We start from the raw sequence: 22,917 nt of genomic DNA on the forward strand, positions 1-22,917 counted from the left end.
GGGCACAGCCGCCCCGGACGAGAACCCTTGACGAGACCTGGATACCAGCCGGGAGGAGCGCACCCTCCGCGCCCGTATCACGGGCTGCGATGAGGGGATCGGCGGGGGTTTTCATAAACTACAACCCAGACCCCTGGGGGCTCCCAGCCTGTGTGTTTTCTAAACAAACTACAGTGTGTGTGTTGGTACGAGTAACCCGGAACCACTTCCTGGAGACCCCCAGGACCACCAGGCTGCTGCGGGCAGAGTGCCTCATGCGTTTGCTCGTTCCTGAAAGGCGGGCCGCCGGATGGTCCGGCCGTGCCGCCGTCGCTTCGCGGGGAGCACCACGCTGGAGGTAGCACAGGCCCGAGGGAGCGGGGCTCTCTCCTGTGGGACTGGACCAGAAGAGTTCAGTGGTTTAAGTCCGAGTCTGGGCAAGTTCTTGCTTTGTGTTCTTCTGACACCTGACTGTCCCGTCTTCCGGTCTTCTTCCTTTGCGCCGAGCTCCCCCGGGGAGGCGGCTGTCTTACATCCAAGGCGTCTGTGAGGTGTCGGTGGAGGTGGGCAGCTTCTCCCAGGCCATGGTGAAGCCACTGTGAGAGACCTGTGTGGAAATCTGCCCAGAGCAGCTCGGATCCGCCGGGACACTCAGCCCCCACCTGGAGGGCCCGAGTGCCTCTACGGTGGCCGGTTACTTTACCGCTTGCCCGCACTGCTGCGCCTCTTTGGCACCTGTTCTTTCCCCCCAAACAAACCCTGCTGCCCCCGCCGGCCCCCCGCAGTCAGCTTTGTAAGCTCTTCTCAAAGCCTGGAGCTGTCGTCTGGTGGGCATCTCCTCCCCTGCACCTCCTTTCCTGCAGGCTGTGGGGAAGCCCTGTGCTTGGGCTTGGTATTTGTGCGCTAGGGCTGCGCTGACAGCGTCCCCCAGACGGGGGGCCTTAAGCAGTAGATACTTGTTCTTTCACAGTTCTGGGGGCTGAAAGTCTCAGGTGCGGGGCTTAGGACTTGAACATACGATTTGAGGGGAGGGCAGAGACACCCCAACTCAGCCCTTAACAGCTTCTGTGAAGGCACCTGCTGGCCCCTCACCCTCCTTCCTGGATTGCTTTATGGCTAAAAGCCACGATGAAACGACTGCTAGCCACATGTGTTGCGACCGGAGCACAGATTTGGTGTGCGAGCTTGTTTGGATTTTTCTAAGATCTTTGCCTTAAGTTGAATCCAAAATTCAGGGAAAAGAGAGGACGTGTTTCATGTCTGCATCTAAGGAGGGTGTGGAATTGTAATTGTGTCTGTGTGGCTTGAAGGGTAATCTTTGCTTCTGCTCTTTTTATTAAACAAATGTGATACGATAACAAAATTAAATACCTTTTCCCTCCTTTCTTTGAGGTGAGGACGGCTGTCCTTTACAATTCAGCTTGCAGAAATGGATTGTACTTGATAATTTGCTATGCATCCATAAAAACCATAAAATAGAAGAAGCAGTGTTGCTGGAGTAGCTGTTCTCATTTCCTGGCAGTCATTACATGCTCCCAATACAAAAACATTTTTCTCCTAACTGTCCGTTCTGAGCTCAAAAATGGATTTCCCTCTAGCCCCTGTCATTCAATTATCACCTCGGGAAATGCATAGAGATATAACTGATGATCCCTTTAAAACGTCCTGCAGCATGCCACCCTCTCTCATCCTTCATCTTTTGTCCTGTTCCCGTCATTAAATGTTACATTGCCAATGTATATTTTATAGGGTGACCCTGACGGTGTCACTTTGAGTCTGTGCAGGGATAATAAGATTGCACATATAATGAAAGGCCGATAAATAGAAAAATGTTTACGAGATGGAGAATAGCGCTTTTAACAGTTTTATGGCTTTCTCTTTTCCTCTCTTCTCTTCTCCCCCTTTGCTGGTAGAATTGTGGTTTTGTTACAGGAACAAGAAAACATTAAGAAGGGTGATGTGGTAATAGAACTGACAGCGGTGAAATCCCACTTGCCCTGTTGCTGAACTCCAATAAAATGAATTCAGGAAATAACGAAGTATTCAGCTTATAGGAAAGAAAACTGATTTCAGTGAATGAATTCTTGGGAGTTTGGGGGGCCCCTACAGAGAACACAAGATTCCCGGTGTTGGCATAATTGTACTTAAGATAGTAAGTCTTAACAGCTCAGTAAACCAGAGACAAAGGCCCCTGCCTGAGTTGGCCCTCGTGTCGGGGTCCCGAGTTAAGTGACAGCCACTCTTGTGGCTGCGTCAGGACTGCCCAGGCTTCTGTGCCACAGGTGGGTTTAGGCCCCACACGGGGTGGGGGTCCTTTGTTCCAGGCTGGTCTAGACTGCTTTGTGGTGGCTGTGACCTTTGTCTTCAAACAAGTCATTTCCAAATCTCTTGTTCATTTTTTATTGTGGTGGTTATTCTTGGTTAAATGGAAGAATCTTCTATGTTGCTCGATTGATAGGTTTTTAGTGGAGCTGCTTGGAGAGGTGGCAGTAGGAAGAGGTGCAGGAGACCCATCCCGTGGCCCTCGAGTCATCGCCACGGTTTTGAGCACGCTTCAGAGCTACCATTTTATTTTATTTTTTTTTTTTAAAGATTTTATTTATTTATTTCACAGACAGAGATCACAAGTCGGCAGAGAGTCAGGCAGAGAGAGAGGGGGAAGCAGGCTCCCTGCCGAGCAGAGAGCCCGATGCGGGGCTCGATCCTAGGACCCCGGGATCATGACCCGAGCCGAAGGCAGAGGCTTTAACCCGCTGAGCCACCCAGGCGCCCCAGAGAGCTACCATTTTAAATAGAGTCTTCCTGGGAGAGATAACTTGGGAAAGACACATTGTAGCATGTTCAGAAGTCATTTCTTAAGGGGCCCTACCTGGTCAAGCTCTCACGGTCAGGAGGCCTGTGAAGCTCATCTGCGTGGCATGTCTCTTTGGCATATGTGGCTTAGAGCCAAAAGTGGCCAAGAGGGTTTCGCCCATAGCGTAAGCCATTGGATGGCTTGAGGTGCAGTGAGCAGGTTGTGAGGGGGTGCTTGTGGGCTCCCAGGGTCTGTGCGATATAGTCCTTGGAGTTTGTTCTTGGTATGGGAAGTAGAACATATTTGTCTAGGCTTGTGTGTGTAATTCTCATCGTGCCCTTGGGTCTACCAAATGTGTTTCCAAACCTGGTACCCCTGCTTTGGCCAGGTGCGGCTCTGTCATTCTCGGGTGCAGCATGGGGGGCTGGCTCCAGCCCAAGGTGGGACGGCTGGCCACCCATTGTTGTCAGTGATGCACAGTGCCCTTTTTTTGCTCCTCTGCCTATTTAAGGTCCATGGAAGAGGTTTAAGATACTTTGTAGATGAAAGATAACCCAAATTTGAGCCTCTGGCTTTAAAATGTATATATATACTTCCTCTCAATTCATAGCGGGACGGTTAAGAGCATAGGACTGGAACCAGATCCTCGGGGCTACCGCTTGAAGCTCTGTGAGCTTGGACATGTGTCTTTGTCTCCCTGTGCCTCAATTATCTCATTGTAAAGCAAGGATAATGAAGATATTTATCTACTGGGGTAGCTATGAAGACTGAATATATTAAGTTATAGAGGACACTTATTTATAGTGCTTAGCTCTCATCGTAGATGTCACAGCCCAGTAACAGTGATTGTTGGTTTGTAGGTCTGCTAAAGAGGAAGTGGATTCCTCAGCCACACCCCCTCCTGTCAGCCCCTGACACCCATCTTTAGAGCACTGCTTCCAAGCACCACACACACTAGTCCCTGGAAAATGAAACAAAAGTAAGAACAATGTAGTCATTTTTCTTAACACTAGATACCAGATTAAGGAACTCTTCTTATTTGGATATTGTCTGTCCTTTCTACTTTTTTTAGAGATAAAATGTCATTTCTTTTATGAAATAATGGTACAATCAGGAAGCAATTACTTATTTGTCTTTTTTTAAGGATTTCGTTTATTTCAGAGAGAGAGCGTGCGCGCATAAGCGAGGGAGAGGAACAGAGGGAGAGGGAGCAGCAGGCTCCCCACTAAGCCGGGAGCCCGATGTGGGACTCAATCCCAGGACCCCAAGATCATGACCGGCTGAAGGCAGATGCTTAACTGACTGAGCCACCCAGGTGCCTCCAGGAAGCAGTTATTTTTAATGACCTAACTTGGGAACAAAGCCAGTAGTCTGATAACTCTTTCTCAGAAGTTAATTTCTTAGAATTAATTTCAGGTGAATTTTAATGCTCAAGAAATATTCATTCCATCAAATGTTTACTGAATACTCCTTATATTCAGGATATTGTCTTAGATCTCTGGGGTACTCAAAAGAAGTAGACACAGTCTTGGGGATATTGGACGGGTTCATTCATGGTTATGATCCAAAGGGGAGCCTGGGTATACCAGGAGAGAGGCAAGTGCAGAAAACTGTAGATGTGCAGACGTTGTGATGACCTCAGGGGTTAGAGGAGAGGGTAAGTAAGACTTCAGGGAGAATGTGGGATCTGTGGTGACTTGAACCCAGGGTGGTGAGGACTCCAATCCAGACACTGAGGAGACAGTGGTGAGGGGTTTGCAGGGCTGTAGCCCACAAGCAGAAGGGAAGCACTGAGGGACAGCAAACTGGCCGTTGTGTTTGGCATTAGCCAGGGGCTATGAGAGGTGGGGAATGAAGTAGAAGGGTCTTCTTCGCACAGAGGGAAAGTCCTGGGAGAGACAGCAGAGCTACTGGACCTTTGTTTTGTTGGCCTTGAGGCACTTTCATTGGTTTGGAGAGGAAAGGGACAAGGTCAGAGCTGGTCTTTGGGAAGACTTGAGCGTGTCTCTCTGGGAGAGGACAGGCCAGCCTAGGACCTCCAGTCTGGACATGTGAGTGGCGGTGTAGGACCAGAGATAGAACCCACAAGTGGCTGAGATTAACAATGAAAGCAACATTGAGTTTAGGAAATCTCATTGCAATTTTGGCAAAAAAAACAAACACCAAAAAAAAAAACAAAAAACAACACTGCCAACAAAAAAACAAAAAACCCCTACAAAACTCTTTTCATTCCTCCACAGTGTATAAATAGTGGTAATCATAATTTTAAAAATTATTTAACCTCTGAACTAGGATTTCATTTTTAATATTTATTTATTTGAGAGCAAGAGAATGTCAGTTGGGCACAGAGGGAGAGAGAGAATCCCAAGCAGGCTCCCCATCAAGTATGGAGCCTGACCCCGGGCTTGATCTTGTGACCCCGAGATCATGATCTGAGCCGAAACCAAGAGTTGGATGCTCAGCCAACTGAGCCACCCAGTTGCCTGTCACTGGGATTTTTTAAAGAGATGTTGGGGGAGTGCCAGGTTTTGGAACATCTCTGCGAGCATGTTAGTGTGGCCTCTTCTTATACCCTGTTAAACCCAGGAGACCTTCACACACTTCCCAAGTCATCATCTTCCTCCCTTTCCCTTACCTTTCCCCAGAAGAGGAGCAGGAGGTGGGGTGGTTGCCTTGCCTAGAAACAGGCTACCGCCTCACCCTCGGGCTTCCCCTTGTGGCCACGCTATATAGGTGCCCTTGTGGCTTCTTGCTCGCAGAAGGCAGTGATCCTGCCTTGTGCCTTCAAGCAGATCGTCATTCTGTCAGATGCACTCTGAGACCACAGAGTTGCTAGTTAACGATGAGCAGCAGAGCGGCTGACGGTGTGTGGGGCTCCTTCAGGGATTAGGGGATTCGGTTGGTTAACAAAAGAAGGAGCCCAGGAGAGCACTGCTTTAATTACCAGGGTTGACGCTGGAAGACAACCAGTTGCCTGCTGGAAAAAGATCTGTAAAGGTGGCTGTTCCTAAACATAGCTGGTGGTTCTGCCCAGTGCCCAGCTTCTCACCTCAGATGTTCGGAACAGTCGTCAGCTCCAGCCCTTGAATCCTCACGGAGTGAAAGGAAAGAATGACTTGCATAGGAGTCTCTGCCAGGAAATTTGACTGACTTGCTTCACTGCCCCGAGTTAGTAGTTTTTGCCAAGAAACACAGCTGTAATTCCCAGGCAGGGGTGGTCGTGGAGGTCAGGGGGGCCAGGCTCAGCTGCAGGGTCAGAGTACTCCGGTTAGAGGGCTTCCTGGGGATGTGGCCCATGCAGGCTCTCCCGACCCGCTCCCAGAGCCAGAGCTGCATTCGCCTGGGACCTTGACCACTTTTGGGGCCCTGGGTTGGGGAGTGAAGTCTGAGAAGCAGCTTTGTGCCATGTTTCTGTCTCCCTCCTGCCCCTTCTGGGTTGGGGACCTTGTTCTGTAACTTTTCATTGCTCTCTGGAACTTCTCTCTGGAAAAACACACCTTAAAAAAAAAAAAAAAAAAGGAAAGAAAGAAAAGAAAAAGAAAGCTTTAGATTTCTCCATTCCAGCCAGCCAAGTGGTGGGATTCTGCACTCCTTTGTACCTGGGCCCCCAAGGGGCCGGATGGAAACTGAAGGGTCTCCTTCAGCAGAGGTTTTGCAGGGCAATGACGCCAATTCTCACCAGCTGCACTTGAACGTGCAGAATAGGGCATTGGGAGGAGAACAGTTAGTGTACTCTCTCTGCATATTCATGGTAAAATATTTATTTGGCGTCAGAATAGTTAATAATAGGTCTTAAAGAATTCACATAATTTCTTCTAAATGCTTACTTTCTAACCCCCGCAGTGGGCTGCCACACGGTGGGTCCTGTCCCATCACATCGGCTGGCCGGGGCACGTGGGCTTGGGGAGCTGTGAAGTAGCTTCGGAGAGGAGCTCTGTTTCTACTGCCTTTATCCGAGTGCAGCTTCCCAGGCCTCCTCCCCCGCTCCCTACCCCGCTCTACCCCGCCGCCTTTCTCTAAGGATGCCTGTTGAAGGTTTGGTGCAGAAGAGGAAGTGAGCGGCAGCTCCTCTCCCCAGCGGAGGAAGCATTTGTGGGCGGCCTCTACCGGGGACCTTCGCTGTGGTGCGGGGACCCAGATCAGAGTCCCTCCTGCCTCCCTCCCTCCCTCCCTCCCTCCCTGCCCCTCCATGCACAGACCAAGGACTGGTTTCTCAAGGCCTTCCCTGACATAACTGTAAAGTCAACAGTTCTCCATTTTTTCCGCTGGTCGCAGAACCACTGTGAGAATGGAAGGTAACAGAACTTGACTGTGTCCACTGAATTGAGAGGAGTGTGTGAGAAGAGAGTTATTGCCAAAAGACTGAGGCCTTCCTTAGCCTAACAGTAGAGGGCAGGCTGCAGGTACCCCATGGTCTGCATGCTGGGGTCACTAGACTTCATCTTCTGCCTCATACCCCCCCACCCCCCCGCACCGCATTCCCCACCCCTGGATGTTGTGCCTTTTTTGTGTGGTTGTGGCAGTAATAATATGTTATCATCACAAGAATTGGGACTTAGTCCTAGGTGTACCCTTACGTTTCTCATGTGGGACAAAAATAATTGACTACCTTTTCCTGCCTCCGTATCAGCCTCCCAGAGAGCTCCTTTCTGGAGGTGATGGCGGGCTGAGGTGTAAGAGAGCCTTGGGGGTGGGGAACTTGCTGCGGTGCTCACATGCTCACCTGCGCGGCTTGTGCCTCTGTGCCTTCCTCTCCCCAGGGTCCCAAGACATGTAGCTTATCTTACTTTAAAAATATTATGTGTGGGGGCGCCTGGGTGGCTCAGTGGGTTAAAGCCGCTGCCTTCGGCTCAGGTCATGATCCCAGCGTCCTGGGATCGAGCCCCGCATCGGGCTCTCTGCTTGCCTCTCTGCCTACTTGTGATCTGTCTGTCAGATAAATAAATAAAATCTTTAAAAATATATATATATATTATGTGTGTGTATGTTTATTAGGCAGGACAGGTTACAGGCTCCCCTCCCTTTGCAGTGCAGTGCCTGTGGGAAATTAAATAACAGTCACGTTTGTGGACATTGTTTTAACTCAGCGAGTGGCTGCAGGTAAATTGACCTGTTAGTAAGACGGGAAGGAGACCTGGTCAGGCTGTCTCCTGCGGCAGGCTGCCAGCTCCCACCTGTAGTCCCCCACCCCGCTTTTGCTCTTGCGCACACACGTACAGTGGGGGGCTTGTTTACCCTGCTCCCTGAAACGTGTCGCCAGTCTGTGGTTCACCCAGCGTGAAGCAGAGCTGGGCCCAGCCATACCAGCAGAACTTACCTGAAATGAGTTTATACCAGGAGGCTATTGGTAAGTGGTGAACAGCCTGAGCCCACCCCCCCCTCAGTTGCTTCAGTTCAGATGGTGTGGGGAGGGAGGGCATGGAGGACATTGCCCTGATGTTTATGTTGAGTGAACTCGATGGATTCACAGCCTGACATGAGGAAGCACAATGGTGACTGCAGAGAAGGAACCAATCCTCCTACTAATTCCAAGTGGCTGAGCCCTGGAATTTTCAGGATTACAGGAGTGGCTGTGATTGAGCTGTCTGCTGGTGCCTGGAGCTTTTGTCAACCTGACTCTCTCGTCCCAGCCCCCACCCACCCAGATAGAGCACAGCGCCAAGCACGGCGCCAAGCACCTTTAGCTCCATCCTCCTTCTGTGCCTGGCATTCCCCACCCCATGTTTTCATTTTGATGGAAAATCAGAGAAACTTCATGGGGCCTGGTTCTCTACCCCTGAGTGATTTGCCTGGGGAGAAAACCTGCTGTGCAGAGATCCTGCCTCAGGGTGGGGAGCTGGTGCCTAAACCCAGGAGCAGATCATTGGCTTCAGCCACCACTGCCCCCTTACACCAAAGGAAAGGCGAAGAGCTTGGGGGGGGGGGGTGGTGGTGAGAGAGAGAATCTGCTAAATATAGACCAGTGGGTTTAAACGCTTCTCTTGGCAAGCACTGCAGCCCGTAATGCTGTCAATTGGAAAGGACCTCGCCCCCTCTCCTTTCCTTTTTTGCCCAGGCACTAACCCAGTTTAGTCGCTCGTGCTGCGTGCAATTACAGCACGGAGATGTGAGGTGTGCTGGCTGGGAGGCCTTGTTGTGCGGTGGGTGAGAGCCCCGGGAACAAAACGATAGGGCCCGGCCATTCATGTCCATGTTGCTGCCTCTGTGTTTGCTTGCAAGCAAAGGCGGGAGCTAATTTGCAAGGCTGCCTTTGTGGAGCTGCCTTTTGATCAATGATTGCCTGTGTTAATGTTTCAGCAAGCTATTGATTTCTGCAACAGCTTTTGTTCCCTGAATTTATGTGCAGCGGGTCTCTGCAGCACACACTATGCATGTGTGATTAAAGTTCAATTGACTTCGTTCCTGGTGAGGCCTCTGGCTGCCTCATTCCCTATTTGTAGAACCAAAGCTTTTCCCGACATGTTCTTTTGTTTGTGCTCAAGACCTAGCCACCCATGCAGTCACCAGTATGCTGTTTCTAATCCTCCTAGATTCGCTCCATTCCAGTGTTTAATCCCTTCGTAGACATTACAGTGGTTGAGAGGCAGCTAATAAAACCTGGCCTGGATTTTTTTAAGTCAGCTTCACTGATGTGTAGTTGGTATGCACACCATTTATACCATAAAAATACACCCACGTTAAGTGCGGTGAGGGCACAGTTCAGAGAGTTCGATAACCATACCTCCATGCAAATAGCACCACTATCAGTTCATACAATGCTCCCTTCTCCCCAGAAGGTTTCCTCGTGTTCTTTAGTAGGTAGTTTTCTACTTCCTTGTCCTCCAGACTAGGCAACCACTCGTTTGCTTTTGGGGATTGTAGATTTGCCATCTCTCTCTCTCTCTCTCTCTCTCTTTTTTTTTTTTTTTAAAGATTTTGCTTTTTCTAGAATGGAATCATACGGTCTGTACCCTTTTGTATCTGGCTGCTTATATCCAGTGTGATGTTTTGAGACTCATCCATATTACCAGGTTGATCAGCAGTTGGTGCATTTTTACTGCCAAGTAGCACCTAGTAGGTGGGCGCGCGGTGCCCGTTGATCCTTTCTCCCATCGAGGGGTGTTGGAGTGTTTCCAGCTTTTGGCTGTGAAGAGTAAAGTTTCTGTGAGCATCTGCATGAAAGTCTTCGTGTGAGCATATGTTTTTATTTCTTTGGGGTAAACACCTAGGATTGAGATCAGTTGCTGGGTCATATGGTAGATGTTTGTTTAGCTTTGTAAGAGCTGCCAAAGTTTAAAAAGTGGTTGAACCATTTTATAGTCCCACCGTCAGCGTATGAAAGTTCTAGTCACTACCCCATCTTCCTGAATTTGAAACTTGAGTTTTCATTTTCCAAACTAGTTTATAGGCATGTAGTGGAACTCCTTCTGCCTTGGTCGTTTGATCCTTTGTAGTCAGCTAATGGAACCTGTTCTGGACTCTTTTTCCTTATTTTGTTTTGTTTTTAAGATTTTCTTCTTTTGTCAGAGAGAGCACAGACAGGGGAGCAGTAACTAGGGAGAGGGAGAAGCAGGCTCCCCGCTGAGCAAGGAGCTCAATGCGGGACTCAGTCCCAGGACCCTGAGATCCTGACCTGAGCCAACGGCAGACACTTAACCAACTGAGCCACCCAGGTGTCCCCTCCTTTTCCTTGTTTAAAAGCTTTTTAAATTTGAGAGAGTGCATGCAGAGGAGTTCATGAGTTTGGGGGGAGGAGCAGAGGGAGAGGGAGAAGCAGACTCTCCGCTGAGTAGGGAGCCCAACTCAGGGCTTAATCCCAGGAACCCGAGATCATGACCTGAGTTGAAGGCAGACGAGTAACCACATGAGGCACCCAGGCATCCCTAAAAGCTGTTATTTCTTAATTGCTGACAAAACGCTGATGTTTATTTCAATATTAGGTTTCTTTGTCATGTCCTAATTTTCTCACACAGTCTAGGAGTACACAGTGCAGGAGTGGAAGTTAAGGTTGAGAACCTATGCTTTTTTCCTGAGCCTTTCTCTGTCTGGCATCTCGCTTTGGGCCAGTACCATAGCCTCACTGAACTCTGGCTTCCCCGATTTTAATCTGCCAGCTATGCCATCTTTTAAAGCCATTTGAAACTCTTTCACACATTCCTATTTGAGACATAGAAATACTTTTGACCTTAAACAACACAGGTTAAAGTGGCTCAGGCTCACTTACAAGCAGATTTATTCTATGTCGTCCAGTACTGTATATATATTTTTCCTTTTTATGATTTTCTTAGTAACATTGTCTTTAGTTTACTGTATTGTAAGAATACAGTAATAATACATAAAACATACGCAATGTGTGTTAATCGACCGCTTATATCATTGGAAAGGTTTCTGGTAAACAGTAGACTGTTAGTTTTAGGGGAGTCAGAAGTTGCACCTGCACTTTGGCTGTGGGCAGCAGCAGGGGCCGCGCGGGTCCCTCGTAACTGCGGGAGGCAGTGCTGCGCTGCAGCCCAGCACCGCGTGGAGACACGCGGGCAGCTGTGCCGATGCCACCGGCTGTCGCTGAGATTTTGGCAGAGACCCTAGTAGCGCCTTCCACCTCACTTTCTCTCCCATTTTTTATTCCTTCTGTCTCCTGTAGCTTCACATTTCCTCCTACCTCCCAGGCCTCTCATCTGCTGGCCCCTAAAATGACTTCAGCTAGAGGAGGCAGTGGGAGGTACCACTTTCTTCCTTCCAGGTTTGGGATTGGACCATGGTTTACTGTACTGGTTGTCTTTTTTTTTTTTTTGACAGACAGAGATCACAAGTAGGCAGAGAGGCAGGCAGAGAGAGTGAGGGAAGCAGGCTCCCTGCTGAGCAGAGAGCCCGATGTGGGGCTCGATCCCAGGACCCTGAGACCATGACCTGAGCCGAAGGCAGAGGCTTAACCCACTGAGCCACCCAGGCACCCCACTGGTTGTCTTTTTGAACCGATAGAGCGTGTCTCTCTGGCAAAGTGTTGAAGGCTCCGTGACTTCTCTTGGCTTCTATTCTGTATTTTCTCATAGGAGAACCAGAGTCAGATCAGTTTTGTATCAGCACAGTTCTCTTAATCCCCTAGTGGATTTAGGAATTTGTTCCCTCTAGCCAGCCAACACCAAAAGATCAGTAGAGATAAATGAAAATAGGAAGGAAAGAGGCAGGAGCCAGGAGGTTCTCGGTTAGTGACCTAGGGGCTCAGAGTGCTCCAGTCACCACAGGGACAAGGGTAGCAGCCTGCCTTTGTAGAACAGCATGTGATAGCAAACAGCTCAGAAATCCAAGGGCAGGCATTCCTGCATTTTCGCTTATCACTCAGTTTCTGTCTTGTGGATCTGAAAAGGGTGGGGTGAGTTTTGCAGGCTCTTCTTTGGTGGCTGGCTCTTGGCCTCCTTGGCCTGGGGTCACACTTCATCTGTTCAATACTGGCAGTCACTAGCATTCTGTTAAGTGGCCCTTGGAAAGACTGAAACATACCCACGGCTCCAAGAGATACATGCTGTGTGTAGGCTTGTGGAAGCCAGTCGGAAGCTCCTCTGGGATCACAGGGTCCTTTAAGATTCTGACGACAGCTGTGGTCCCACTTCTTAGAAAATGCTCAGGCATAGACTCCGACTATGAGCAGTGAACATTCAACACACATGTACTACCTGCTCTGCAAAAGCCATTTCCCCATCTAAAATCTGTCCACTTCTTTACAAACTCACTTCTCATCATTCTAAGGCCGCTGCTTTCTGGGGGGTGTTTTAGTGAAACCTCACGTGACTGGAGGTTCTAGCCATCACCAGCGTCTATCGCGTGGTGTCTGTGCTATTTGTCCACCGCCGTCTCCCCGGCACTGGTCTTTCCAGCCAGATTTCAGGTTACCAGAGAACAGAATCTTCGTGTCTCTCTCTTGGCTCCTCCCTTCACAGGGCACTGAGCCTTCCCTTCCATGAGGCCGTGTGGTGCTCTGGCCACCTGGCTCCCACCTTGGGGTACGAGTTTCCCACAGGGTGACTTCCCAGGATATAGTAGTCAGCCATGCTGATTGATTGTCCACTAGATTGACTCAGAGAAAATCAATGTGAATTACACACTTTTGCTGTTTTAAGTGGGCAGTCTTTTTAATTTATTTTTAAAGATTTATTTATTTATTTGATACACAGAGAGAGAGAGAAAGATAGAGATAGAGAGATCACAAGTAGGCAGAGAGGCAGGCGGGGGCGGGGGGAGAGGAAGCAGGCTCCCTGCAGATCAGAGAGCCCGATGTGGGGCTCGATCCCAGGACCCTGAGATCATGACCTGAGCCGAAGGCAGAGGCTTAACCCACTGAGCCACCCAGGCACCCCTTTTTGTCTTTTTAAATTCCAGGTAAAGATACTTTATCTTGGGATCTTCATTTTAAGCAATTGATGTTGTGTCAACCAGGGTTAGCGGAACATGCCATTCACCTGTTGGTGTGTGTGTGGTGTGCCTGCTGAGCTCCTGGGGGTGGGGGGTAGCAGAAAAGCCCCTTTCTTATAAAGGTTTATTTATTTGTTTTAAAGAGAGAGCACGCACGTGCATGCATGGGGGACAGTGGCAGAGGGAGAGAATTTCAGACAGACTCCCCACTGAACGCAGAGCTGGAGGAGGGGCTGGGTCTCAAAGTTGCATTTGGGCTGATATCCCCCTTGTTATAGTTATTTCTTTATTTATTTCTAAAGGATTTCTTGCCTTCCTTTCTTCTGGGCCATGGAAAGAATAGCTCCTTCTGCCATAAAGGCTGGCCTTGTGACATACAGCACTTCCCCTCTGCGTCAGCACCACTGTGTCTGTCCCTCAGGGCCTTCCATTGTCAGGCCTCAGTCTTCACCCGCAGGATGCTGTGTTAGCTTGTCCCAATGTGTGCGCTCAGGTTGGGGTAGACGCTGTGGAGCAGTTTTCCTGGATCTGGGGTCTCTGTTTTTCCTAACCCCAGCTCGCCACCATCTCAGTTGTTTCCTTTTCTTGTTTCTGGAATAACCTAACTGGCCAGGCATTTCCTTGTCAGACCTGTGTGATTTCAGTGGAATGCTGTGAAGAAAACATCTGTACACACACTCTGCTGGAAGGCGAGGATTTTCCTTCTTTGCGATTGTTTATTGGTTTTCCTCCATGGCATCTGGCACATAGTAGGCGCTCAGCAGGTACTTGTTGAATGAACGAATGTTCTCGAGATCTAGAAATTCTGCTCTGCTGGGCTGAGGGGAAAATCCCATTTCCCCGGTTAGTGGGCAGCTCACAGGTGTGTCTTGAGCAAGCCCCGTTCCTCTCACAACTGTCCCTTGTCCTTCTCTCCAGCACAGCTGTTAGGAACCAGCTCCTGCTCCTGGTGGCAGAGGGCGGGCAGACTGGGTGACCTGGAAAAGCCAAGCCCCTCTGAACCTTCCGTCACAGCCAGGCTTCTCTCCTGCAGGGGGAGCTGATCACCTTCTATTACTACTGGAAGAAAACCCCTGAAGCAGCCAGCTCCAGGGCCCATCGAAGGCACCGCAGGCAGGCCGTGTTCAGGAGGATCAAGACCCGCACTGCGTCCACCCCCGTCAGCACGCCCTCCAGACCCCCCTCCAGCGAGTTCCGTAAGTGAGGGACTTCACCCACGCAGCCACAGCACCTTGATCCCTCTCTGGGCCCGCCCGCACAGGCACCATTGTCACGATACAGGTTGGGGACATAGTGTGTGCTGCCCACTGTGCAGCATAGTGTGAGGGACAGAGCGGAGCCCGCACCGGGTGAGCGCTGACTTGGGGATTTGGTAGGAGAGTTTTAGAAATTACTCAATGCATTTGTATTTTTAAAATAATCTCAACATCATTTTAATTTTTTATGAAAATGGAAGTCTTGCCCCTTACTTGGGGTGTTTTCAGTAACTTCAGAGGTTGTCCACTTAGTGGAAGAGGTACTATTTGAGTTCTGTTGGTATTGTGTTAGGAATAAGATCAGATTAACATTTCCTTCTTTTTCCTCCTGCTTTATCAAGACCCTCCTCTTGGTCCCAGTATGATGTGCAGTGTAATATGATACCTTCCTAACTCTTAAAAGTTAGCAAACAGCAGTGGGCCTTGTGGGTCTGTCCTGGCCCAGGGCACTCAGCCTACAGGTTGCTTATGTTGCACGTGCAAACAGGAAATAATCCATCGGTGCTGGGGTTGCGGGGGGAGGTATAGGACTCAATGGAGAGGGAGCTCCTCAGGATCCCTGGATGGGTCAGGGAATTCATATGGTTGTGCTTCACCTGCCCACATTCCCAGTTGTGGGCATCAGTGTTTGCCACATCAGAATTCAGATGTGATAACAGTCTCCAAATATAGGGTAGGGCAGACCCTTGGGTACCACCCTTCACATGAGTCTTCGTTCTGTTCACTGGCCCTGAGGAATTCAGAGTGGTCCTTCGTGAACACTGCCCCACCTCAGCCTTCCACACCGCTCTGACTGGTGGCTCGGAGCCTGGGGCAGGCCACAGGCCACAGGTCACAGGTGGTCCTGGTCTTGGCCAAGCATGATGGTGTCTCCCCCACCCCTGTTGTGTTCCTGACATGCCCAGTGGACCTGAGTTCAGCCAGCGAGGATGACTTTGACAGTGAGGACAGCGAGCAGGAATTGAAGGGGTACGCCTGCCGCCACTGCTTTACCACCAGTAAGTGGGGATCAGGGGGAGCGGGGAGCATTGGGAGCATTCACTGAGACAGGCCAGGCGCAGGCACTTTCAGGTTCTGAACATTTCATGAATCTAGTTAAAGACCTGCTAGAGTGTCATTGGCTTGACATTTGCATTGTGCTTCAGGGTTACCTGAGAAAGCAGAAATCTGTAGCTTTTGTCCCTCCCCCGTTTATAGTCAGTGTGGTTGGGGTGGGGGTACCTGTGTTTCTGGGGAGCCTGCTTCCAGCTCCTCTTGGACACCATGAGAATTGGGAGGGAATGGATATTACTGAAATCCTCTTCCACCCTGGGAGAAAGCAGGCAGCAGCCAAGCAAGTGACGGGTGTCTGCCTGAGCCCACGGAAGGGCCCTCACCTGCACCCCTATGCCCTACCGCAGCCTCCAAAGACTGGCACCACGGGGGCCGGGAGAACATCCTATTGTGTACAGACTGCCGCATCCACTTCAAGAAATACGGCGAGCTCCCGCCCATTGAGAAGCCCGTGGACCCTCCCCCATTCATGTTCAAACCTGTCAAAGAGGAAGAGGATGGGCTCAGTGGGAAGCATAGCATGAGGACGCGGCGCAGTCGTGGCTCGGTGAGTCCCCAGGGCAGGTGACCCGGCCACTTCAAGTTACTAGGATGCTGGGGCTTGTGCCTCCCAGGAGGCTGGGAAGTGATTCGTTGCAGGTAGAGAACCATTCTCCTTAAAGGAGTGCTTGGCTCAAAGGTATTATTAGTTTTGTCTGCGGGTCTGAAAAGAGCCTCTGCTCTCTCCCTCCCTCGCATTGTCAGTGGGGTGCATGTCCTGAGCCTACTTTTACAGAGAACTCTTAGGTGTCAGTGTCTGGTTCAGTGCAGGCTCTTCGAGTCCCCCAACTTTCCTCTGGTCCCTGGGCCCACCACCTGTAGTGTGGCATCTCTCTTCTACTTAAAACTTGCAGGAGCTTGCTCTCCGCACCCACCCCCTCCCCCAATATCTGATTTAGTTTTCAAAACTTCCAGTATATTTTTCTCCTCACTTGTATAGAGATTCTGTTTTCCAGGTTGGAAATGTGGCAGCGGGGACCTTTGGGAACAAGGGTTTTCCCAGCTTGGGAGTTGGGGATGCCCGAGGGTCTTCTGTGTAACTGTGGCCTCCCCAGTGACTCGTGTAGGCATGTAGATGGCACAATTCACCTTCCTCTGACCCTGCCATCTTGTCAAGGCTGCTGGTGCCCAGGCCGCCTGGCAGATGGACTGATGTGAATCATTGTCCCCCCCCCATCTCTTCTGCGTGCCATGGCTTTGCACAAACATGCTCAAGTGCTTGGTGGTTTTAGGAGCTGAGCTACATTATTTGACACCTTCTCCCTTTGGGTCACTTCTCATACTATCAGACGAAATCAGCAGGTATTTGGTTTGGTTTGGGTGAGGAAGTGGGCAGTTCTGTGGAATGAACAGAGCGAGGTGATTTGAAGCAGAGTATGTGATCATTCTGGAGAACTTGGCAGAGTAGAGGCTCTCGTGGACGTCTGCCCCTTCAGAAAATCTAGCTTGTATCTACCCCACAGCCAGGACCATCTCCAGAGATGAGTGCTTTGGGTTTAGGAATTGCTGTCTTTTCCATGTGAACCCACCCATTCAGCCCCTCCTCCCTTAGTTCCGTATTAACCCCCACACAGAGAGGGACAACCAGAGGCGCCTGTTGCTTGCTAGAGCCTGGTGTCCGCCATCATGCTGGTGGCAGGATCTGCTCCTGGGGATCCTGTGTGTGTGCTGGGCTCTAGTCTCACCAGCCTCCGGTTTGGGTGGGCAGATGTCTACACTGCGCAGTGGTCGGAAGAAGCAGCCAGCCAGCCCTGATGGTCGCACCTCACCCATCAATGAAGACATCCGCTCCAGTGGCCGGAACTCACCCAGTGCTGCCAGCACCTCCAGCAATGATAGCAAAGCAGAGACCGTGAAGAAGTCAGCCAAGGTGAGGTGCCCATCCTCCAGGGCAATGGGGCCTGCTCGGCCCTGCCCTCTCATTAAAGCCCAGGCTGCTGGAGTTGATGTTCAACTCCCTCAGATATGAGGCTGCAGGTCATTCCTGGAGCCTCCCTGGGCATCAGCATTGCCCTAGACTAGGGCTGCGGATTGCGGCCTGGGGTCTAGGGTCTGGAGAAACGGGGTCCAGTGCAGGTCCCAGCACTGACCTTTGAGGACTGTCTCTGCCTTGAGTTTCCCAAGGCCTCAGGGGCAAAGGATAAGGTGTGATTGGAAAGGCCCCTTCCCCCTAAAGCCAAGTTATTTTCCACCCCCAGATACTTGTTTTTCCTGACCTCAACTAGTCCCTTCCAGAACATTCTTGCTCCTGGAGATGGAGCTCCGAATTCCAGAGCAAGGTGTCAGCAAACCGTCATCATTTACCCCTTGGGGCTGATGGGACATCCTCCCTTGTCCTGATGCCCCTCTTGGGCTTTCCCACTGCAGAAGGTGAAGGAGGAAGCCTCATCGCCCCTTAAGAGCACCAAACGCCAACGGGAGAAAGTGGCCTCTGATACGGAGGAGGCCGACAGGACCAGCTCCAAGAAGACGAAAACCCAGGTGAGATGCGCAGCTGAGCCACTGTGACTGTAGCTGGCAGCTAACACCCCTTGAGAGGCCTTGAGTCCAGATCTCCCTGGGGCCTAGCGGTGCCCCGTCTCTTAGGGAGAGACCTAGAGTGGTTTCTGAGACTGGCTGGGTCAGATGGTACCTATGGTCCCTGGGGCCAGGCTTGCCGCCTCGTGTGCACAGACCTGTGTTGTGTGCCAGGCGCTAGCAACGCAGGGCAGTGAGAGCCTTTGCTGTCCTAGATCCATCCCTCCCATCTCTGGCTCTAGGAGATCAGCCGGCCCAATTCGCCGTCGGAAGGCGAAGGAGAGAGTTCGGACAGCCGCAGTGTCAACGATGAGGGCAGCAGTGACCCCAAAGACATCGACCAGGACAATCGCAGCACGTCCCCCAGCATCCCCAGCCCCCAGGACAACGAGAGCGACTCGGACTCTTCGGCCCAGCAGCAGATGCTGCAGGCCCAGCCCCCAGCCTTGCAGGGGGCCCCCAGTGTGGCCCCTCCGGCTCCCTCCACTGCCCCACCGGGAACCTCCCAGCTCCCCACACCAGGGCCCACGCCCTCTGCCACTGCAGGCCCTCCACAGGGCTCGCCCTCAGCTTCCCAGCCCCCTAGCCAGCCACAGGCTCCAGTGGCTTCTGCTTCCCATGCTCACATCCAGCAGGCGCCTGCCCTGCACCCACAGCGGCTGCCCTCACCACACCCCCCGCTCCAGCCTCTGACTGTGACAGCTGGCCAGACCTCTGCCCCACCTCACAGCCAGCCCCCGCTGCATAGTCAGGGCCCAGGTGGCCCTCATAGCCTCCAGGCCGGGCCCCTGCTGCAGCACCCAGGCCCCCCTCAGCCCTTTGGCCTCCCTCCCCAGGCCTCTCAAGCATCTGCTCTTCCTCATGCCTCCCTGCAGCCCACGGCCTCGCAGTCAGCCCTGCAGCCCCAGCAGCCCCCACGGGAGCAGCCCCTGCCACCGGCCCCCTTGGCCATGCCCCACATCAAGCCCCCACCCACCACACCCATCCCCCAGCTGCCGGCCCCCCAAGCCCACAAGCACCCGCCTCACCTTTCAGGGCCCTCGCCCTTCTCCATGAATGCCAACCTCCCACCCCCTCCAGCACTGAAGCCTCTGAGCTCCCTGTCCACACACCATCCCCCCTCAGCCCATCCCCCTCCCCTGCAGCTCATGCCTCAGAGCCAGCCCCTGCCCTCCTCCCCTGCACAGCCCCCGGTGCTGACCCAGAGCCAGAGCCTGCCTCCTGCTGCTGCCACTCACCCCCCAGCGGGCCTCCACCAGGTGCCCCCCCAGCCCCCATTTGCTCAGCACCCCTTTGTCCCCGGGGGACCTCCTTCCATCACCCCTCCGACCTGCTCCTCCACCTCCACCCCACCTGCGGGACCTGGCCCCTCGGCCCAGCCGCCCTGCTCTGCTGCTGTGTCTTCGGGAGGCAGCGTCCCCGGGGGGACAGCCTGCCCACTCCCCACCGTCCAAATCAAGGAAGAGGCTCTGGATGATGCCGAGGAGCCCGAGAGCCCACCTCCCCCGCCTAGGAGCCCGTCCCCCGAGCCCACTGTGGTGGACACCCCCAGCCATGCCAGCCAGTCAGCCAGGTACTGGCTTCCCAGGAATGCGGGCACAGCCAGGGCAGGGACAGGCAGGGCAGCTGGGGCAGGCGGAGGCCTTGGCAGGGCCCCAGTGAGAGATGTGGCCTTCTTTAGGTTCTACAAACATCTGGACCGTGGTTACAACTCGTGTGCGCGGACAGACCTGTATTTCATGCCTCTGGCGGGATCCAAACTGGCCAAGAAGAGGGAGGAGGCCATCGAAAAGGCCAAACGGGAGGCTGAGCAGAAAGCACGAGAGGAGCGGGAGCGCGAGAAGGAGAAGGAGAAAGAGCGCGAGCGGGAACGAGAGCGGGAGCGGGAGGCAGAGAGATCAGCCGTGAGTTGGGGATCCACCAGGCCACGGGGGGTCCCTCCCCAGCTCTGCTCTGCGGCTCACTTTCTCCGATGCACGGCCCAGCCCCATCCAGGGCACGAGGGAAGCTGCAGGCACAAAGCAGACCGTTCAGCAGGGACTGGACCGTGTCCTCACAGCCCAAGCCTGTCCCTGGCTGTGGCCGGGGCCTGCTCGTTGGGGCGGACCGACCACGTTGGCTGGCGGGTGCGGGATGGCAGCAGGGCCGGGCTCGGCTCTGCAGAGTGAGTGCCTGCCCCTCACAACCTTCCCTTCCTTCAGCAGAAGGCGTCCAGCTCGGCCCACGAGGGCCGCCTCAGCGACCCCCAGCTCAGTGGTCCCGGCCACCTGCGGCCGTCCTTCGAGCCGCCACCAACCACCATTGCCGCGGTGCCTCCATACATCGGGCCCGACACGCCTGCCCTTCGGACTCTGAGCGAGTACGCTCGGCCCCACGTCATGTCACCCACCAACCGCAACCACCCCTTCTACATGCCCCTCAACCCCACTGACCCTCTGCTGGCCTACCACATGCCCGGCCTCTACAATGTGGACCCCACCATCCGGGAGCGGGAGCTCCGGGAGCGGGAGATCCGGGAGCGGGAGATCCGGGAGCGGGAGCTGCGGGAGAGGATGAAGCCAGGCTTCGAGGTGAAGCCCCCGGAGCTGGACCCCTTGCACCCAGCCACCAACCCCATGGAGCACTTCGCCCGGCACAGCGCCCTCACCATCCCCCCCACGGCGGGCCCCCACCCTTTCGCTTCTTTCCACCCGGGCCTGAACCCCCTGGAGAGGGAGAGACTGGCCCTGGCGGGCCCCCAGCTGCGGCCCGAGATGAGCTACCCTGATAGACTGGCGGCCGAGCGGATCCACGCCGAGCGCATGGCGTCGCTGACTGGCGACCCTCTGGCCCGCCTGCAGATGTTCAACGTGACTCCGCACCACCACCAGCACTCCCACATCCACTCGCACCTCCACCTCCACCAGCAGGACCCCCTCCATCAAGGTGGGTGCCCCCGGGGCTGGGCTGGGAGGGTGCCGTGGCTTGAGTTCTGGGGTGACGGGGTGCAGGTCAGAGAAGGAGCCGCTGTTCGCACGCAGAGGGAGTTCTTTCCGGAAGGAATCCCTCCTTCCTGCCGGAGCTGAGGGGAGTCGGCCTCTGTCTGGGATCCTCTCGCTGCCTCCCTCACCCGCAGCCTTTGTCTCCGCCCAGCCCCTCAGTTCTCCAGAACGCTGAGTCACCCTGGGACCCTCTGCTCGCGGCCTCCTGGAGGAAGCTCGGGTTCTTGGCCCTGGGCCTCCGGTGCCAGGGAGCGTGGGAAGCGACCTGTGCTCACTGAGTCCTGTTAAAGGCGGGAGCTGGGGCCTGAGGAGCGAGGCAGGGCGTTGGAGCCCAGGCGGAGGCCCTGCGGTATCTTTCAGTGAGAACTTAAAGGAACAGTCCTCCTGTTCCCTCTTGGGGTACAGGGCCTGGGCTTCTCCTGGCTCGTCTGGTGAGGGCCACCCAGTGCTCTCCGCTCTGGGAATGAGCTCTCAAATGTCTGCCAACTGGCCAGCTGGGCCGAAGGCAGAGACCAGCACAGCCAGAGTCCCTGCCCCTTCTATAGCTCCGCAGACCCGCTGGATGGGGCAGGAGGAGCTGGGCCTGCGCCCTGCGCCCAAGGCCTGCCATGGCAGCCACAGGGCACAGCCCACATGCAGGACTTCCGAGTGGGCAGACTTGCCTCCGTGCTGGGGAGGAGGGTGACTGCTAGGGCGGCCCCTGGCTCTCTGCGTACCCAGCCCCGACTCGGGGAGCCTGGTCTCTGTTCAGGCAGATGGTTCTGGAGAAGCCTGGGAGCTGTCACTTTCACTCCACAGTCCCGACACCTGGAGCCTTGAGGCCACCCAGCATGGGCTGTCTGAGCCCTGGTGTCACCAGTGGGTGTGTCTCAACCAGCTGTTTGAGAATAGGCAGTCATCTGTCCATACGACATTCATCCGCTTGACAGATAGTCACAGAGCACCTGGGGTACGTCCGGCACAGTTTTAGATGCTGACAACAAGCCTGTCCATTTTTCCGTCCCAACCCAGAGGCAGTCAGCCAGTGCATCTCGGGGTGTGGAAAGCAGTCAGGGCTCTGGAGGACAGCTAACCGGGGGAGGGAACGGGAGCTGGGAGCAAGGCTGCAGTGAGAAGGCCACGAGAAAGCCTGGTCAAGAAGGTAACTGTGGAGCGGGGTTGACGGGGCGAAGGGGCCCCGGGCCTGGGAGGAGACAGTGGGGCTTAGTGAGCCGCCTCCCTGCTCACAGCACAGGGCATCTGGCCGCTCCCACTCTGCTGACCCCTGTGGGTTCTGTGGGTGAAGGGCCAGGGAGGAGGCTCTGGGCAGTGTTGCCAGTCCAGCCGGCAGCTGGGGTGAGACACGCTGGCTGTAGCACGACTAGAGCGACCCCGGGTCCCCTGCGGACCTAGCAGGTGCACAGAAGGCCTCAGGTGTTCGGCCGGGTGGGCTCTGATGAGCAAAGTCCTCAACAAAACAGCGTGGAGGAGACTGCCTGTAGGGGTGCTCGGGAAGGAGCAGAGAGTGTCATGTGTCAGTTTACCTCGGTGTTATGTTCTGGAACTTCACTGCAGGTTGGGGAGGGAGCAGCCACTTTGGGTCAGGACTTGGTGGCCCTGGTGGCCAGGAGCTGGCTGTGGTTGAGGAGGTCGTCACTGGTAATTACGGCTGAGGAGGGCAGACACGGAGGGAGCCCCGGAGCCCTGCTCCGCCTGAGTCTGGACTTCTGCCCCTCTTCCAGGTTCAGCAGGCCCAGTGCACCCGCTGGTTGACCCCCTGACCGCTGGTCCTCACCTGGCTCGCTTTCCCTACCCCCCTGGCACTCTCCCCAACCCTCTGCTTGGACAGCCCCCCCATGAGCACGAGATGCTTCGTCATCCAGTTTTTGGTAAGAACGCGCCTGGGAGATGAGGGGGCAGTGTGAGAGCTGGG

At 53.7% G+C, this 22,917-nt stretch overlaps 1 protein-coding gene across 1 annotated transcript in view; it reads left to right on the top strand.

Moving 5' to 3' along the window:
* Window positions 1-22,917, top strand: part of RERE (arginine-glutamic acid dipeptide repeats) — a 308,722-nt gene that overhangs the window by 282,171 nt on the left and 3,634 nt on the right. The window contains exons 13-21 of the mRNA XM_080801487.1: window positions 14,193-14,355; window positions 15,321-15,413; window positions 15,816-16,015; window positions 17,216-17,377; window positions 17,875-17,988; window positions 18,267-19,597; window positions 19,706-19,928; window positions 20,229-20,949; window positions 22,727-22,873. Of these exons, the coding sequence (XP_080657613.1) occupies window positions 14,193-14,355; window positions 15,321-15,413; window positions 15,816-16,015; window positions 17,216-17,377; window positions 17,875-17,988; window positions 18,267-19,597; window positions 19,706-19,928; window positions 20,229-20,949; window positions 22,727-22,873 (3,154 nt within the window). The remainder of the gene's footprint in view (window positions 1-14,192; window positions 14,356-15,320; window positions 15,414-15,815; window positions 16,016-17,215; window positions 17,378-17,874; window positions 17,989-18,266; window positions 19,598-19,705; window positions 19,929-20,228; window positions 20,950-22,726; window positions 22,874-22,917) is intronic.

The sequence above is a fragment of the Martes martes genome, assembly GCF_963455335.1.
Source record: "Martes martes genome assembly, chromosome: 4".
NCBI lineage: Eukaryota > Metazoa > Chordata > Mammalia > Carnivora > Mustelidae > Martes > Martes martes.